Source organism: Pleurodeles waltl, chromosome 11 (assembly GCF_031143425.1).
Source record: "Pleurodeles waltl isolate 20211129_DDA chromosome 11, aPleWal1.hap1.20221129, whole genome shotgun sequence".
NCBI lineage: Eukaryota > Metazoa > Chordata > Amphibia > Caudata > Salamandridae > Pleurodeles > Pleurodeles waltl.
This window is the reverse complement of record NC_090450.1, coordinates 486,560,127-486,580,065: the sequence shown is the minus strand read 5'-3', so window position 1 is coordinate 486,580,065 and position 19,939 is coordinate 486,560,127. Positions and strand designations below refer to the sequence as shown.

General features: G+C 45.6%; 1 protein-coding gene across 1 annotated transcript in view; it reads right to left on the bottom strand.

Annotated features, from left to right (window-relative positions):
- The window catches only part of LOC138265804 (thiamine transporter 2-like), a 199,152-nt gene that overhangs the window by 137,690 nt on the left and 41,523 nt on the right, over positions 1 to 19,939 (bottom strand). The window contains exon 2 of the mRNA XM_069213861.1: positions 9,318 to 10,131. Within this exon, the coding sequence (XP_069069962.1) occupies positions 9,318 to 10,131 (814 nt within the window). The remainder of the gene's footprint in view (positions 1 to 9,317; positions 10,132 to 19,939) is intronic.

Genomic DNA, 19,939 nt, shown 5'->3' with positions numbered 1-19,939 from the left:
GGCAGAGAGTTCCAGGTCTTTGCTGCCATGAAAGAGAAGGATCTTCCTCCGGCGGTGGCTTTGCGGATGCGGGGGACGGCTGCCAGGGCTTGTCCGGTCGAGCGTAGCGTACGCGGAGGAGTGTAGAAGGAGACGCGGTTGTTGATGAGTTTGGGTCCGAGGTTGTGCAATGCTTTGTGTGCGTGGGTGAGGAGTCTGAAGGTGATCCTCTTGTTGACTGGGAGCCAGTGGAGTTTCTTCAGGTGTCCGGAGATGTGGTGGTGGCGGGGTATGTCCAGGATGAGTCGTGCGGCCGCGTTCTGGATCCGTTGAAGTTTCTTCTGCAGCTTGATGGTGATGCCGGCGTACAGAGTGTTCCCGTAGTCCAAGCGGCTGGTGACGAGGGCGTGGGTGACGGTCTTCCTGGTGTCGATGGGGATCCAGCGGAAGATCTTGCGGAGCATGCGGAGGGTGTTGAAGCATGCTGAGGTCACTGAGTTGACCTGTCTGGTCATGGAGAGGGATGAGTCCAGGATGAAGCCGAGGTTGCATGCGTGGTTGGTGGGCTGGGGAGTGCTGCCTAGGGCGGGAGGCCGCCAGGAGTCGTCCCAGGCGGTGGGAGTAGGGCCGAGGATGAGGACCTCCGTTTTCTCTGTGTTCAGTTTCATCCGGCTGTCTGTCATCCAGTTCGCTACTTCCTTCATACCGTCGTGTAGTCTGGTCCTTGCTGAGGTGGGGTTGTTGGTGAGGGATAAGATGAGCTGGGTGTCGTCGGCATAGGATATGAGGTCGAGTCCGTGTTTGCGTGCGATGTTCGCTAGGGGGGTCATGTAGACGTTGTAGAGAGTGGGGCTGAGGGAGGATCCTTGGGGTACACCGCAGATGATCTCCGTGGCTGTAGATCTGAAGGGGGGGAGGCGGACTCTCTGGGTTCTTCCGGAGAGGAAGGAGATGATCCATTCCAGGGCCTTGCCTCTGATGCCGGTGTTGCTGAGGCGGCGTATTAGGGTACGGTGGCAGACAGTGTCGAAGGCCGCAGAGAGGTCCAGGAGTATGAGGGCCACGGTTTCTCCCTTGTCGGTCAGGGATCTGATGTCATCCGTGGCTGCGATGAGGGCGGTATCGGTGCTGTGGTTAGCTCTGAAGCCGAACTGTGTGGGATCGAGGGAGTCGTTGGCTTCCAGGGCGGTGGTGAGTTGGGCGTTGACGATTTTCTCAATCACTTTGGCGGGGAACGGTAGGAGAGAGATTGGCCTGAAGTTTTTGAGTTCGGTGGGGTCTGCTGTAGGTTTCTTTAAGAGGGCGTTGAGCTCTGCGTGTTTCCAGCTCTCTGGGAAGGTGGCGGAGGTGAGAGATGCGTTGATGACGTCCCGGAGGTGGGGGGCGATGATGTTGTCGGCTTTGTTGTAGATGTGGTGTGGGCAGGGGTCGGATGGAGATCCAGAGTGGATCGAGTTCATGACGCGGGTGGTTTCCTCGGTGGTGGTTGGGGTCCAGGTGAGGATGGTGGCGTCGTTGGTGGTGGGTTCCGGTGGAGGGGTCGTGTTGTTTGTGGTGAAGCTGTTGTAGATGTCGGTGATCTTGTGGTGGAAGAAGGCTGCGAGGGAGTCGCAGAGGTCTTATGAGGGAGGGATGAAGTTGTTTTCTGCGTCGGGGTTGGAGAGCTCTTTGACGATTCCAAATAGTTCTTTGCTGTTGTGGGCGTTGTTGTCGAGTCTGTTCTGGTAGGCTGTTTTTCGTGCGGCGCGGAGGCGTTGGTGGTGTTGGCGGGTGGCGTCCTTAAGGGCTGACATGTTCTCTTCGTTCTGGTTGAGGCGCCATGTCTTCTCGCGGGTGCGGCATTCTTTCTTGGAGTCCTTGAGGTCGGGGGTGAACCAGGAGTTTTTTTTGTGGTTGTTGGTGTTAGCTTGGGTCTTCAGGGGGGCCAGGTGGGTGGCGCAGTCGGAGATCCAGCTCGTGAGGTTGTTGGCGGCTTCGTTGGGGTCGGTGGTGCTGGTGGGTTGTTTCTGAGCGAGGGTCGATGTGAGTTGTTCCGTGGTGGTTCGATTCCATTGTCTTCTTGGTGGTTGCTGGGTGTGGTGGTGCACGGTGGTCTTCTTGAAGTTGAAGTGGACACAGCTGTGGTCCGACCAGGTGAGTCCGGTGGTGTGGCTGAAGGAGATGTGTTTGCTGGAGGAGAAGATGGGGTCGAGCGTATGTCCAGCGTAGTGGGTGGGGGTGTTGACTAGTTGTTTCAGTCCCAGGTTGGCGAGGTTGTCCAGTAAGGCCGTGGTGTTGTTGTCGGTGTGGTTCTCCAGGTGAAAGTTGAGGTCCCCTAGGAGGATGTAGTCGGTGGATGATAGTGCGTGAGGGTTGACAAAGTCTGCGATGTCTTCGCTGAACTTGGTCCGTGGTCCCGGTGGTCTGTACATGAGGGTGCCTCTGAGGGTGGTCTTGGGGTCGCTGTGGATCGCGAAGTGGAGGTGTTCGGCGTCGGGGAGTGAGTTGTCGGTGTATGTCGAGATACGGATGGAGCTTTTGTGTGCAATGGCGATGCCTCCTCCGGTGCGGTTGGTGCGGTCTTTCCGGATGATTTTGTAGCCGTCGGGGATGGCTATGGCAATGTCGGGTGCCGAGGAGGGGTTCATCCAGGTCTCGGTGAGGAAGGCGATGTCCGGGTTCGTTGAGTTGATGAGGTTCCACAGTTCGATGGCGTGCCTGTGGACGGATCAGGTGTTGACCAGGATGCAGTGGAGATTGCTTCCGGGGGAGTCGATTTTGACGGGAGCGGTGTGAGTCCGTAGACAGTTGAAGCGGCAGTTGCTGCAGGTAAAAGGGCCGCGGGTTCGTTTCGGGGTGGCGCGGTAGCAGCCCGGCGTGCGGCCGGGGTTGAGGCTGGCGAGGGTGGTGGAGTCGTTGGTTTGGCGGGGGTTGCGGGGGCCAGGGGTTTGGGCGCTGGGCGCAGTCCAGGCGCGGACGGGCGCAGACGGGCTTGCCTTAGGTGCGCCTGAGGCGCGCCAGAGGCGCACCCGCTGCGCGCGTCCGCTGCGCGGCCTCGCAGCGGCCGCCATTTAAGGGGGCAGCCTGGGAGGAGGGGTCAGCTGGGAGGCGGGAGGCGGGAGGGTAGGCGGAGCGGCGAAAGGCGGGAAAAAGCGGGAGAGGCGAGGAGCAGAAGGCGGGAAAAAATGGCGAGAAAAAGGCCTGAAAAAGGACGAGGCGGCCAAAAAGCGAGTAGGAAAAACAGTTGAGGGGGAAAAAACGGCGAGTGGGGGCAGGAAGAAACGGCGGACACAGTCACTCGGGGTACAAAAAGAAGAGGGGAGCGCGATCACACAGGGCAGCAGACACTCGGGGTACAGAAAGAAAAGGGGAGCGCGATCACACAGGGCAGCAGACACTCGGGGTACAGAAAGAAAAGGGGAGCGCGATCACACAGGGCAGCAGACACTCGGGGTACAGAAAGAAAAGGGGAGCGCGATCACACAGGGCAGCAGACACTCGGGGTACAGAAAGAAAAGGGGAGCGCGATCACACAGGGCAGCAGACACTCGGGGTACAGAAAGAAAAGGGGAGCGCGATCATACAGGGCAGCAGACACTCGGGGAACAATCAGGCAGTCAGAAAACAGTCAACGGGCAAACAGGCAGAAGGTACACAGGAGCTGGTGGCGCTGCGGGGGCAGGGGAGCGACCTACCCTGGGGTCAATTAACTCCTACTCAGCAAAGACCTTATCCAACACAGCGCAACCCTTGACACCATCATAGCCCATTACAAAGCAGTATGTGTTAACAACATCCTTCCACATGACTGGTCAGATCACCACATCAATCTGTCCAAATTTATTCAAATGGAAATTCCCCCATTTGCTCTCAGTAAACTAGCCAATGATCTCATAACATTAGTCTGATTCCTTTGGCTAATCTGGAGGATAGAATGATGGCATCCCTCCCCCTCCCGCAACAGATAACCTTACAACGGGTGAACTTACTGCACACAAATATGCAACATCATCAACCATCTTAAACCGATTAGCTCCTCTGAAGTTAAAAAAAACTGAAATACTCCCTTGAGATCCTGTTCTAACAATTACCTTAACTCAGAAAGAAGATGACTTAGAGCTATGAAAAGATCTGAAGAACAAAACTGTCCATAACCCATCTTCAACAGCACAGAATGGAATGCATGAATTACAAAAAACACACAGTAAACAAAAAAGGTTATTTCTTCTGCAGGGTGCTAGATAAAGCAAAAACCCACCCTAAAGAACTTTTCTACATCAGTAAACAGCATACCTCAAAACCAGCAGAAGATAATGCTCATGTCATTAAAGAACATTCTGACAAATTTGTCAAATTCTATAATCATAAAATCTGAAAGATTGAACTTTCCCAAGATCACCACATTCGGTCATCCACAGGAATCCCTCTCACCACAAGGGAGGGAACCTGTTGTGAGGACGTCTCAGACCTGTTTTTTAGCTTTGTTTTAATATTTCATGTTTTACACGTTTTAGCTGCATTGCTTTAGCTGTGACATTTTACACACTTCACTTCCATAATATTCTTCTAGGAATATATTGTACAAATTGCTTCTTTTAGATAGCCCTTCCTCAACATGTAATAAGTACATTCTGTTCAAGGCTAAGAACATAGTGCACAATATCCTAGTGATTGTTAGATAGGAATCTCTAGAATCTCTGGAATTCACTTATAATGGTTTGATTGTTTATTATCTTTTCCATGTTCATAATGCCTGGTTCGCCGCTCATTCTCTCTATGCAAGATTACAATTGTTTCAATAAACATACTGAAAATGTATCTCGTATCCCTTGTGGTTTTGTATGGGTATGTTTGAGTAACACAATGAAAGGGTGAGATTTCTTTCTACAACTTCCTTGGGAGTCAGAGTGTCATGTACATGTTGCCATAATCACCTTTCACCCCAGCAGGGTTGGGGTATAGGTGAGGCACTGTGAGCTAGCCTGGAATTGGGCCAATGGTATCTGATGGTGTGAATGGACTTAGTTCCCTTCATTCTGAAGTTCTGTCCTCCAAATATGCAGTCCTATTATTTTAGTAGGAACTGTATAACAAACCTACACTCCTTCAATCTCCTCGAACTCCCAAGGAGCGGCCTCTATACATGAGCGATCATATTGCAATAAGATCCAAGAACCCCTCACAACTCCCAAGAGTTGGAAGGCTTTTAGCTTGCTCATGGAGGAGGATATCTCAATGGTGATTTTGAAAGCCAAGCTTTCCTCTTACCTAGGAGACCCTCTCTTGGCCTCCCTAGTGAAAAGCCTCAACCATGCGCCAACACCTCTATGGACTAAGAGAGTAAATAGCTCCCTAATCAATGGAGTTATGTCCGATTGCCTCAAACATGGTCAAGTCACCCCCTACTAAAAAAACAGGTGCTGACACAGATTCCATCAACAACTTTAGGCACATCTCTTTCCTAGCAAAAATTCTTCTTGAGAAATGCGTTTCCTCCCAAATCAACCAACACATTGACACCAACAATCTTCTTGACTCACTTAAATTGGGCTTTAGGAAAGGATGTAGCACAGCTATCCTAAATATATTAGATGACTTACAAAAATCTCTGGATGTGGATAGATGTTGCCTGCTCATCCTTCTTGACCTATCAGCACCCTTCGACACGGTCGATCACAACCTGGTTTTAGAATACCTTCAAAAATGAATTGGAGCAGATGGCAACAAACGATAATACAGCTCAACCTCTAATACTTCTGCCATAACCAGGGGTTTCCCCCAAGTTCCCCAAGGCTCAGTCCTCTAACCTACACTCTTCAATATCAACATTGAACCCCTCAACATCATACTCAAACAAGCTAACATTCCATACTTCCTTTATGCAGATGACACTTAGTTCTATTTAGAAATATCTTCCGTAGAGGTCTTATGATGATTAAATTCCACTCTCACAAAAGTCCGAAACTGGCCCACCTAGGTCCAAGAATGGCTAAACATAATTGACACTTTTAATTGCAAATTTACTCTGGCTGAATCTGTCAAATTGCTAGAAATCACCTTTGACCCTAGTCTAAGCATTAACCGACACATAAAAAATAGAGCGAAGAGTGCATTCAGCAATCTAAAACTCCTACACAAAATCAAGCCCTTTCTCCCTCTAAATTATTTGAAACTCGCAACGTAAGCGATGGTTCTGTCAAGGCTGGACTATGGAAATGCCACCTTCACTGGCACCGCAAAGTCACACTTAGCCCCCTTAAGAGCCACTCAAAATGTAGCAGCAAGGATAGTTACTGGATTCAAAAGATACAAACACATCTCCCCCTCCCTAAAAAATCTTAAGTGGCTCCCGATTGAAGCCCATTTCTGCTTCAAAACTGTCAAAACTGTCTGTCTCACTCACAAAGTCCTCTGCATTGGGAAAGTAGCCTACCTTGCATCCAAACTCACAAAGGTGGCCCAGTTGAGAAATCCAAGATGCACCAACACTCTACTTTTCATCCCACAGAAAAAAACAAAAAGCCCTAGCATGCTCTTTCTCAAACAATGGTCCCAAAATCTGGAACTCCCTCGTAGTACATATCAGGACAAACCCCTCCTTCATGAGCTTCAGAAGACAATTAAAAGAGCTTCTTATCAATTGGCACCTTAACCCTCCAGGCTCTAACTCCTAGCACACAGCTAGAGTCTCTTTCTCGAATGGTATATCATTTGTATTGTTTCTCTCTAATCCGACTCACAACAAACTTTTATTCTATAATCTGCTTGCTAACACTGTTTTAACAATGTCTGTAAAGAGCTCTGACACCCTTGGGTCTTGCCAGCACTATATAAAACTCTTTAAATAAAATTACAAACTAAATATTTGATTGCTTGGGAGATATGATGATGTCCTGCCCCTGTCATATCATGATATAGATTCATGAGGTACGATTTGTTTTTAATAAGTGGATTATACGGAGAGCAGCCTTTGTTAATTTCACTTGTGATATTTACTTGTGGTTATAGAGGACATGATTGATTCACCTCACCAACAATAGGATGATATTACTAATAAGCGATGTTTGTGTTTGGAGGGTTATTGCCTTTATATATATATATATATATATACATATATATATATATATATGTGGTGAAGATAAAAAAAACATTAAAATATTATTATACCTAAGGATACAAATCATGTATGATTAATAATTTAGTATGTGCACAATGATCGCTTAAAACAGTAACGTTTGATGAAGCTAATTTAGATTTTCTCATAAACAATGAATTACATTGTGAAGAATGTCAATTAATAGTGGATGACCATGTAGTATATGGATGCATATATGTAAAAAGGGCAGTGCTTGTTGACGCTATCTTTCCTTTACCAGTTTTGTTACTGGCAATAAGATAATGTTGATTTTAATTTGTATATGCATTGCTTTTAACTGTACAACTATATTAAGGGCATCATTATGAGGTTGGCCGGCCAACTATTGGTCCGCCAGCCCCATGGAGAGGAGACCGCTGCAGAGCTGGTGGTCCCCACCCACACGCCGATTACAAGGTTTCCACTGGGCGGACCAGCAAAAACCTCGGAAATCTGAGGTTTTTGCAAGTCAGCCCAGTGGAAACCATGCAGCAGCATTTGCCGCCACAGAGAGGGTGCTCCCAGCGCCCTCTGAATAACACTGTCTGCCACAGCAGACAGTGTGCATTCCGAGGGTGCTGGGCAGGGGAGACCCTACACTGCCCTCAACAGGGTTGTGGGCAGTGTGTAGCTTCCTCTGTGGCCTCAAGCACTGGCTTTCCGCCAGCTTTTTCATGGCTGGAACCCCGCCATGGCAGAAACTGGACTTGTGATCAGCATGGCAGTGCTAAACTCAGCTCCGCCGTGGCTGACCACGACTCCGACCAGCGCCAACCCACCAGAAACCATGTTTCTGGTGGTGCGCGGCGGCCTCCTGGCGGTCCAACCGCCAGGGTCGTAATTTGGCTCTCAAACCACCAGGAGTGCGACACTCAGATTGCGACCGCAAGTCTGGCAGTCTAAAGAGTGCCAGACTCGTAATGTGGCCCTATGTTTTCACTTGCATACACTATTTTACCCCTGTTTAATTCCTGAGTGAACAAACAGTTTGGCTTTGGCTACAGTTTGATTTTAAAAATCTAAAAAACATGTTGTAAAATAAAGAATGGATTATGCCCTACACTCTGGATTATTTTGCATTTTTTCTACACAAGGATACATTTTGGACACTACCTATTATGTGGCTAGTCTGCCAGGCTAAATGCTGAACTTGTTTTAAGGATAAGATGTCTATCTCCAGTGAAGGAGACTACTAGTGGTGCCAATGGCTCCAGAAGGGCAGGGAGGTAGATTAAGAGTGGAGTACAGCTGAATTAGCATTCTGGAGGTGCCAGTAAATGATGGAGCAGAGGTTCTGCTATTATGCCTCTAGAATGTATAAATGTTCTGGCTTCACTAGGAGAAGCTCTTGCTTCCCCTTTCTTCCACTGCCAAAGTCGGGTCTCCAGACACTTAAGAGTGGTGGCAGAATGATGACTGATGATGGCAGATGTTCTCATCTGCCTTTTTCTGCCTCTTCAGCACCCCACAGACCTAAGGGAGGGGTGCAAAAGAATATAGGCTGCATTGTGTCTGTGCCTACTATCACCTTCCTGTGAGCTCAGGTCTCTATAGACTTGTGCTGACAGGACTAGTCTTGCCACACTGACAAGCGGCTCTTACAGATCACAGTGCTGACTTTCTTCTCTTAATGTGACAAAAGAAGCACATTTTTGGGTAGGAAGAAGGGAAGTAAAAGTGGGTGGCAAGAAACCAAGTATTTTTATTCAATGTTTGGATTTGGGTGTGGTTAGATATTTTGTGAGGGTGATGGAGAGGATGGCAGTTGCAAATGGAGTTACTACAGACCTCACAATTCCCATCCGATTGGTAACTCTCATCTCCAGTCTCATTGAAATTCTAAAGACATTAGCTTTGAGTGCTCTAATAGAGAAGGACCACTTTGAGCACCTTTTCATCTGATTGACCAATTCTAATGGTGAATCAATTAAAAGCTATTGAGAAGCAACTGTTCAGAAAAGTCTGCCATTTGAACACAGTATTTTGAGCACACAAATACAGAGCACCTGGCCAGAACCTTCTCAAATAAAATATCATGTTCTACCAATGCACTTTGAATAATAAGACTTTCTTCATTCAAATGGATTGACAGAGGGGGTCTGGAGGGAGGGCAACAACAAGACTTCCTGAAATTGGCCCCTCCCCCACCTTACCTCTTAATTTTGCAGCTTGGTTAATACGCAAGTGGTATTTTTCTTCATTCGAACATTAGATATATACTTGCCCAGCAATGTTGAAACTGCTTCAACTCCACCATTATAAACAGTAGTATTCTGAGAAGGTTCAATATGATCCCATAAAACTTGAACATAATTCAAAACCTGGTTGTATCCAGCAGTGGCCAAAGCCCACCAACACGACCAATACAGAAGTTGCCTCGCAGAATAGCATTCCTTTAAATCTTTGACCAACTGGTGAAGCATTTTCCAGAATGTTGCAGGGCCTTTATAGCTCTTACTGTTCTCAACCTCTGTGTCTGAAAGCCTTCCTTCACTTAATGTATTAGTGGTAGGACAAGATGTTTGTTGATTTTTTTCATGTAATTGCGTATCTTGTGGTTCCTGGTTTATGTCCTTCATCTGTTTTTTATGGAAAAACATGCTTCTTTTAGGCATTGGTAGAAGTAGTGATATTATCCATGACAAGGAGACTGACGACAAACTGATTACATTGAGATAGAAATATGATACATCTGCCAAGGACACCAGAAGTTGCCCAATCACAGATCCTGCTGTGTACCCCACCAGAGTGATGCTTCTGCAGTAACCGGTTACTCTCTGATAACGATCTGAGCTGACCACACTGTAAATATAGGCATAATAGGCAATATCAGTAGCTGTGACCATGCCATAGAAGAACTCCAGCAACTGCATAGCTGGAACTCCTTGAGCGAATAACAAAATCAACCAAGATGCAATGTAGGCCAGTCCTTGCAAAACAATGATGGGCTTGTATCGCACATAGTCAGTAACTAAGAAAACAGGAAACAGCAGTGCCAAGTAGGAATATGTCCAAACAGGAAAAACCTGATTTGTAACCTGCAAGAGATAAAAAACATATATTCAGACAAATATGGATGGCGAATTTCAGGGTAGCAACTATTAAAGTACAGAAAAATAAGGTTTCAACAAGACAAGTGTGTTGGTGGGGGGACTTTTTAAAGTCAAGTTACCTGTAACAATTCAGTTATTGAAAAAGTCTTTGTTGAATAAAAGAATAAATTAATTAGAAGACCACTGTGGCTTATGTAGTATGAATCTGTATATGCCTATGAATACCTAGGGAAACTGCTACAACAAAATTACTGATCAAGAACATAGCTGGGAATCTTCAATTGGAGACAAGTTCCCCAAGAGTAGGGGGGGTCTAAGACAGTTGTATACATAGTAGACAGTTTGTTCTAAAAAGGAGTCATGCCACACAAATTCAAGTTTTCCTTGATGTGGCCTCTGGCATCAATGTAACATGCAAAGCTAAGGTATGGGATACACAAGTTAAATCAATTTGGGAAAATTGTTTACGTGGAACAGAGTCAAATTTAAAACCAGTGAGATTTAGGGCCTAATTTAGATACTGGCAGATGAGTTACTCCATCACAACTGTGACGGATATCCTTTCCACCAAGATCTAAATCCCATTATATCCTATGGGATTTTCATTTCGACAGATGGGATATCCGTCACCGTTGTGATAAAGTAACTCGTCCGCCATTATCTAAATCAGGTCCATAGTCTGGTGTAATGCCAGCTATCATCAGACCATATCAGACCATGCATCCTCATAAAGTGTAAGATGGTAGCACAACTATGATACATATGTTTATTAAATTTATTAGTAGATTATATCTAAGGGTCTAGGGTCAAATTAAAATTAAATAAGGGGACCTTCCCACCAAGCCAGCTCAAGAAACAAATGTTGAAACATTGAGTTATCAATAGATTTCCTACCATAAATAGAACATATGTTAAAGGGCCTGAGGTCTTTACCATCCTTACAGACTTGAGCAAAGAGCCAGTGACCATTGTTGTGAAAGCAAACTTTCTGATGGCTTCAAAATTTACTGCATGTGAGAATGGCCACACCTCTTGCTTTAAGTAGAAGCACCATCAGCGGTAACCAAGAGCACGCAAGATGATCATTTCTGTTTTAGTCATATATGTTTCCTGAAAACAGAGAATTTCCGCATCTTTATACCCCAGTTCTAATTCAATCTGTCTAACTTTGGATAGGGCTCCAAGACTATTGATCTTCCAAGATAAAATATCAACACTGGATGTGATCTGAGCATCATTATTTTTTTAGGCTGCTCCTGCTATCCATGTTCTGAATCCACTTTCTCTCTTTTCTTGCACCACGTTGCCTTCCCAGTCGCCACACGCCTCTTCATCCCTACATTATCTGCATATAAATATTATATATATATATATATATATATATATATATATATATATATATATATACATATATATATATATATATATATATATATATATATATATATATATACATAGATATATATATATATATATATATATATCTATGTATATATATATATATATATATACATATATATAGATATATAGATATAGAAATACATATATATATATATATATATAGATAGATATATGGATACATACACACACACACATCAATTTTGACATTGAAAAAATAAATTAAAAGTTCTTTGCTGTATTTACCCCATTTTGCAAGGAAAAAGAAAGACAAAATAATCATTTGTTTTCGGTGTTTTCTGTGTTCAACCACTGAGATGGCCATTGAATACATTTTTCAAATTAGTAGGCTTTAAGAGCACTACTTGCGTCCTGGCTACTTGTAATGTTAGAATCAGTTAGTTGAACTACCAGCATTGGCCTGCAGTAGCCTGCAGACCTTCGTGTCAACAAAAAAGGTTACTGTACAGAGCTTGCATGTTTCTTTATGTTGTGCAGCTTGATACAAGAGTTGCCTGAAAATGAACTTGCCAACATACACCATGATAGCACAGTTGCATGTTTTTTTCTTTTCTTTTTTTTTAATCAAAATCAATGAGCCATAATGGTTTGGCAGACAGTATCCCATTCCTCTAGAATGGAGCATGTTTGATGAAATAGATGCATAATGAAGCTTTGAGGGTCATTATCCTTGGACCCATCAGAAATGCCCAAGTCACATAGGTTATTACGTCTCATATGATTTTACAGGTTATCTGTTTTTGCCGAAAGATACTTGAACATTGGATCATGGTCTAAATGTTGTTTTGTAGCTTCCAGTTTTGGAGTACCCTGTTCTACTTCAGAAATCCTAGTTGGTCATAAAATGGCTATTGCGAATGGCCACTGTGATCTTGAGAAGAGTTGCTTTAAATGCAACACAGTCCTTTTTGTACTTCTCCCTGTGCAACCAAAGGAGATGTTATATGGGGGCTAAAGTGGGATGTGAGCATTGATCTTCAGGCTCGTTGATAGTTATTTGCTTCTCCCCTTCAGAGTCTGCTGGAATGTGTTCTGATTGGAGTACTGTAACTTCCATAAAACTCTTTGTGGATAAATCCTATTGAAGTGTTCACTTGCAGACTCTCTTTATCTGTTGAGTTTTCCATTTTGTCCTTTTTGTCAGCTCTGCTCACTGTATTTCCCCAGCTGATATCTGAGTCCGTTTCTGAGTCAGATTGTGAATCTGCACACGTCAGAAAAATCAGAGTAATCAGAAAGTGAAAAGAATGTCTTGGGGTATTTGCCTCTAATATATTTTCTTTAGCCCTGTGAAATCCTAGTGGATGTAACTGTATCTTTGACCTTATCATTAGTCTCAAAAACATACTCAGTATCAGCCCCCATAGAATATTCTGTCATAAGGATATTTCTATTGAGATTGAGACAGCCTCTAATGGTACTAGCTCCAGATCAAAGTTATTGTCTTTATTTAAGCCATATGAGCGCTGGGGAACTGATTTACCTGGTAATGGTGAGAGTGTAGTACCGGGTATTAATGTACATATGTCTGTTGCTGATTTACCTTGTGCTAAAACAAGCAATCTGTCAGTTTGTGTAAGATCATCATCATTATGAGCATTTGTTGGAGAACATTGAGACCTAAAAACCGGGTCCAGGTAGCCTTCTTGTTTCCAATGTGCTTTAGAAGCAGGTGTTACTGTTTGGGCTAATGTGTCAGTGGAGCCCTTTGCCATGAGGGACAGTCTAAGGTCACTGTGAGCACATGGCTGCTTTTACTCCTCTTGCAGGGTGTTGGAGCCTCTGTCAGAAGAGCCCTCTGTCAGATTTTGGGAGGATCCGTAAACAAGTAGAGCTTTGCAGAGAGCTTTGATCACTGTCAATGAAGACCTGTGGGCAACCGAGGGCATGATAAGCATCTCAGAGATTCTTCTTGTCACTAGCAGAGCTGGTTTCCTCCTGTGAGGCACAGATGCAATCACCCCAGCAAGTCTATGGAGCCTGGATGTCATCAGAAATGCAGATAAAGGAGCTAGCCACCTCCAGAGAACCCATCAAGGAATGAGGCTGTGATGCATGACCATCAGTCCGCAGAGGAAACTGACTTGCTGGTCAGCGGGCACACCCATTGAGAGTCCACCACATTCAGTGACACGATAAGGTGCACCATGGAGTGCATATGGGACGATCCTCCTTATGTTTGGGAAGTTTATAGCATTGCCTCAATTGCCAAGCCAGCTTCTCAGTCAACTGCCATCTTGAAAGCTTACCAGTTGTTCTGACACTATCTCAAGACTAAAGCCTAATGTTTAGTCACAGAAGATGGAGTTTGATGGATCACTTCTTCGAAATTAATAGTTTTGGTGTATATGTGAAGTACATTGCTAAACTATTTTTCAGAATACATAGAGCCCACTACTCCCTCTGCGGTTTGAAGCATGACAAAAATATACAGGATAAAGAGAACACACTCCAATGGTCATTAAGAACTTTGTAGTTACAACATTCCACATGCAAATCTAAGATTCTAGGAATACGTTTTTTTTTGCAAACGGTGTATGGGAAAAATGGACCTTAAAAAATGAATTTGGGATAAAGCAGTTAAAATGTCATGGGATTCATGCCTTTGATACCGAGAGAAAACTGAAAGTAAAGCCAGGATACTATCTCTGTGTGTTAAGGCTTGATGTAATAAATATTATATAGATGAGATAGTCAACCTGTAAGGGCAGGGAGTAGCTGGGAAAGGGAATATCATTCAGGTGTTTCAATCACATTACGTAGTACCAAGGTAATATATCCACATTTCATCCTGCTGTTGATCTCTAACTCAAACCCATCATAACCGGTATGTAACAAAATCAAAAATCTGATAATAGATTCTCCTTTAACTTACAAGTAATCCAAATGGGGGGCGTGGTTTGGCCGCCGATCTGAATGGCCACCTGAGTGTGAAGCTCCTGGTGCCGGGTCAGATCGGGGGCCTGCGGAGGGGGCTCGGTGTCGGAACAGAGCCTCCCCCGCTATTTTAGAGATCCCCAGAGCCGTACGGGATCCAAAGGGAGGAAGAGGAGGCATCCTGTGTCAACCGCTGGCCGCGGCGACCTCTGTCAGTGTTTGGCCGGGTGCGGCCTCACGAGACACACTGCGCCACGGCCTCAATTTCTGTTGAGCGAGTGTGCGTCAACGGTGGAGCGGGAGGTAAGGACTGCCTCCCACGGCCGCACGCACCTTTTTTTGCCCATATTGATGCAGGGCGGTTGAAAGGAACTAATTATGGGGTAATAGCCCCTACCCCTTTCTGGACACTAATTCCATTTAATGTAATTTAATGACATTAAAGTGGCAGAAATCACTACGAAGAAAGCTGGGGGCACCAAGTGTAGACAGCAGCCAGTCACACATGTGCACAATTCCAGGAGCCTCACATATCTCTCTGGAAGCCCTGAGATGCGCTAATCAAGCGCCAACGAACGCATACTGGGGTCACTTGGCCCTCATAGATCTGTACCGAGGGCCTATTCTGATGTATGGAGGGGGCGCAGTTCTAGCAAGAGTGTGGAAGGGAGTAGCATCATTCTATCCCGTCTGGAGCTTCCTTGACGAAAGCCAGTGCCAGCATTGGGAGCTCGGGTAAGGAACCACTGCTTTCAGGGAGTGGCTGGTGAACGATGTTGTCCCAGCATTACCACGGATTTCTTCAATTGAGTATTGTAAGAGGAATATGAGAAAAAGAGGGCGCAGCTCGGTGCTCCGAACCTCCTGTATACCGGCGTGATCTGTGCGTCGACCTTATCTTCTATTACGGTCTTGCTTTTTCTGTTTGCTATCTCCTGTCGACTACACTCACCAGTCCTCCTGACGGCTACATTGCTAACAAAGCGCTATGCGCACATCCTTACTCAGCACTTTATTTTTAGACACTCAATACCCTGGGGCAATGCCAGGCGGGAAGTCTTCTGGTAAACACTCCCGCCAATGTTGTTCTCTGAGGCCCTGGCGCAACGTAAAGTCATGGCAACACAGGGAACCTCTCCTGGTTCTGCATCATCACCTGCTGCTTCTCCCCCGTTGGAGGCGACAGATCGCATACTGCAGGAGATTGCTGCGGTGGGCCGTCGTCTGGATACAATGGATGCCAGAATCTCTGAATTGACTATAGCCTCCTCCTCCATCCGGGCAGACATAGCTGGCTTTCGAGAGACTGTGCATAACTTGGATCAGCGCCTCACAACCATGGAAGAACATGTGGCGGTCTTACCCGTTCAGGAGGCTGAGCTGAGATCCCTGCGAGCAAAGGTCACTGACATGGAGGATAGGAGCCGTAGAGAAAATATATGTTTTTTTGGTATTCCGGAACGCAAAGAGGGCTCTGATGTAAAAACTTTCCTAAAAAATCTATTACCCGAGCTTACAGGTTTGGACTATTCACCACCATTAGAGTTCCAAATAGTGCACAGGATTGGTCCTCTCCATAGAGCAACTCTGGGTAAACCACGGCCCATCATCGCATGCTTCCTGAGGCATGAACAAGCTTGTCAGACCATCTTGGCAGCTAAATCCCAAGGATTATACTCTCTTGAGGGACATGAAATCAGGGTGGCGGCTGATTTCTCCAGACCAACAAATGAAAAGTGGAAATCTTTTTTGGCCCTTCATCCCCAACTCAGGAACTTAGAGATTAAATATGGCCTTTTTGAGCCAGGATGCACGTGGATCACCTACAATGGCAAATCCAGGTATTTCACTGAACCAGCGGACTTCAGTGCCTTCCTGAGCGTCCTGGCTTCTCACCCTATGGACACCAGTGCTACCCACCCTGACATGGACAGTATCACCCACGAGGATCTATCAACAGCTTCCTCTTCGTTTTCTCAACCACAGCGTCTTGTCTTGCAAAAGAGAGGCAGGATCTATGATCGCTCATCTAAAACTCAGAAGGATCGCGATCACGTCCTCCAAGCAGTGATTGATCATACTCAGGATCAGGGCAGGGACAAGTCTCGCTTTCCCCTTAAAACTAATTCCTGAGGAACACTCCTATTGTTGGATCTAGGAGAGCTCTGAGATCCTCCCACCTCTTACTCGGCAATAGGCTCCTATTCCTCGGACAGCTAAGTGCTAAAATAAGCCATTAGTGTCATTGTCCTCCTTCTTGGTGGAGGGGGGAGGGGCTGGCGATTGATCCTCAAGCGTTAACTGTCTTATGATTGAATTCTACTCTTGGTTGGGTTATCTGGCCATTTCTCTTGTGAATGTCACACTATCCTGAGGATTGGCTATGGCTCATGTCTTGGAGTGACAATGGATATACACTCTTGCTATTAGAATCTTGCATATGTTCTTTGATGCAACTTCGGTTGTTGATTAAGGTCATACAGTCCGGCGCTGTTGGCTCACCTCTTCCCCCCGTCCCACTCACTTCGACTCAGGGTATGGGCCTTTTGTCTTCATGCTGGGCTTACCTGGGATTGTGTTCCTCCTTCTGGGTACTCCTTGCTTCAATTGTCCTTTTATCTCAACTCTGAGACTTATATATTGCCCTTCTCTTGAAGTCTGGGGACTTAGCCAGTTGATGTAACTGACTTTAGTGTACATGATATGGACTGCATATTTCTTTATTACTACAGTTGGTTCTCTTTTTATTGCTCCTTGTCAGAATGCTCAATTAGGGCGTATCTCTCTCTCCCCCTTCTCTTGCCTGACCTCTTTCTCAAATTTATGCCATCCCATGGCTTTGTTTGCAGGGGAGGCCTCTTAGAAATCATACTAGTTAACATGATTGATTTCCTTGTCTCCCTCACGGTTCCCTCTGATGACCACCTGGCACGCGGGTCTCCAGGTTTTGTCCCGTAGTTTAACAAGATTTCTAGTGACAAGACATTTCTCGATCACTGCAGCTATCTCTTCTTCCCTCTTATAACTCTGGTTCCTTATTTTTATTTTCTTCTCTCTTCTGTTTCCTGTTTTATCTTTCACTCCCTTTTTCTTTCTTCTTTTTTCTCTTCTACTTCTTTTCTGTGACCGAGAGGTTTCCTCTCCATCTCCCGTTTTGCCTTCCTTAATTATCCCATTTCAAAACACAAGTTTGCGGAGCTCTGCTATATTTAGCTCTTACATATATCTATTGTCTCACCAATCACGAATTCCCCAACTATTTGTAAGACTGCGCTCCTACTCTGCTACATAATGGGATTGGAGACACCGCTAACAGTTCTCTCTTGGAACGTACATGGCATGACTCATTATATCAAGCATCAGAAAGTCCTCTCTTATCTTTGATTAAAAAGTACTGACATTGCTCTTTTACAGGAAACTCACCTTACTCCGTCTGAGTAAGAAAAACTCGGCAGAGATTGGGTCGGAAAGGTGCTTTATAGTGGAGCGCCAGCTGTGCATGGCGAGTCGCAGGGTTCAGGGAGGAAATGCGGGGTAGCAATACTTATTCGTCGATCCCTCCAGTTTAGGCTTCTTAAAACGTGGAACGATCCGGAAGGGCGCTACGTGTTGGCCAAGCTTACCCTTAGATCTTCTACGATTTGTATTGGTTCCATTTACGCTCCTATTGGTTCAAAACGCTATTTTTTCCTCTCTCTTACAGAAATTGGGGCCTCCCAATACTTGTTGGGCGGGGACTGGAATTTAGTGCAGGATAACATCTTCGATCGCTTTAGTGGTCTAGATGCGGGTAATAACGCGGACCGGGCCCTTTTCCATGACGTTCTGTTAGACCATGGTCTATTAGATCATTCGCGCCTTTGCCACCCAACGGATCGTGAATACCCTTTCATCTCTGCAGTACATGGGACTCAATCTCAGCTAGACTACTTTTTATTTAACCACTGGTTATTGCAATCGGTTCGTGTATCTGAAATTCTTCCGGCGGCATTGTCTGATCACTCCATAATTTTGCTAACTTTGGAGCTGGGGATGGCCTCACCGGGTCGTAAGCCTCGGCATCTCTCAAACTCCAGATATCGATCCCCGAAGGGAAAAGAACAACTCAGGTCTCATCTTGCCACATATCTCCAGAATAATAGGGGTTCTGTCTCCTCACTACAATTATTGTGGGCGGCGGCAAAGGCGACCATCAGAGGGCAGATTATGAGGGATGCGGCCATTTCCACCGCCCAAAAGAGAGTTCGACAGAATGACCTGGAAATCTGCATCACTCAGACCATCCGGGACTATACTTGAATGCCCACCCCAACCGTTCGTCGACGTCTGGAGCTAGCTAAAATGGAACTCAACTTGCTCTATACGTCGCGAGCGGAATATGCCTTACAGAGAATGAAAGGTTGTCATTATGAACACGGCGAGAAGGCAAGTCGTCTACTGGCTGCTCAACTCCGTCAGAGGGAGGCAGCGCTGGCCATCCCAGCTTTACGCAATCCCTACGGTTCGTTCATCACACACCCACAGGCAATTGCGGAGGAGTTTGGTCGTTTTTTTCTAACCCTAAATACACCGGAAACTACTGAAGATATTGGACGATTGGAAGCCTTCCTTGATAGAGCAAACATACTGTGTCTTTAAGATGAGGGTAGAGCACTCTTAGAGGGTGACATTAGCAAAGAGGAGATACAGCAGGCTGTGGCCAATCTTTCTTACCATAAGGCACCTGGTGAAGACGGATTCACGTCAGAGTTTTATAAATGGACAGGAGCAGATACTGTAGATGCATACTATGAGGCATTTTGAGGGGCTGATCAATCGAGTACATTACTTCCTCTTTCCAACAAAGCCTCCATAGTAGTTCTCCCCAAGCCGGGCAAAGACCCTCTTCTATGCGGTAGCTGTTGCCCTATATCTCTTCTTAATGGAGATATTAAGATACTGGCAGGGATTTTGGCGTCTCGCCTCAAGAAAGCCGTCCCTTCTTTAATTTATCATACCAAAGTGGGTTTTGTTCCGGGCCGTTTTTCTAGAAATCATCTTCGCACATTGCTCCACCCTATTTGGACTGCCCGGGACTCACAGGAGGAGGCCCTTGCCCTTTCACTTGATGCTGAAAAAGCGTTCGATCGAATAGAGTGGTGGTACCTCTTCGAAGTATTGTGCCGTTTTGGTCTAGGGACGAATTTCATCAATCAAGTACATTTGCTCTACAATTCCCCAACAGCTCAGGTAAACTGTGGTGGGTTCCTTTCTGATGTTTTTTCGATTAGTAGGGGGACACGTCAAGGTTGCCCTCTGTCCCCATTATAATTTATTTTTGCCGTGGAGCCCTTAGCGGTACTGATACGCAATTCCAATCTAATTTCCGGCATCCCAGTCCAGGCGACCGATCCACCATTTATTTTTATGCTGATGGTATTCTCCTTACTCTCACTGACCTATCCACTTCTCTTCCAGCTCTTCCAGCTGTTCTGGAGGAGTTTTAACATCTTTCAAG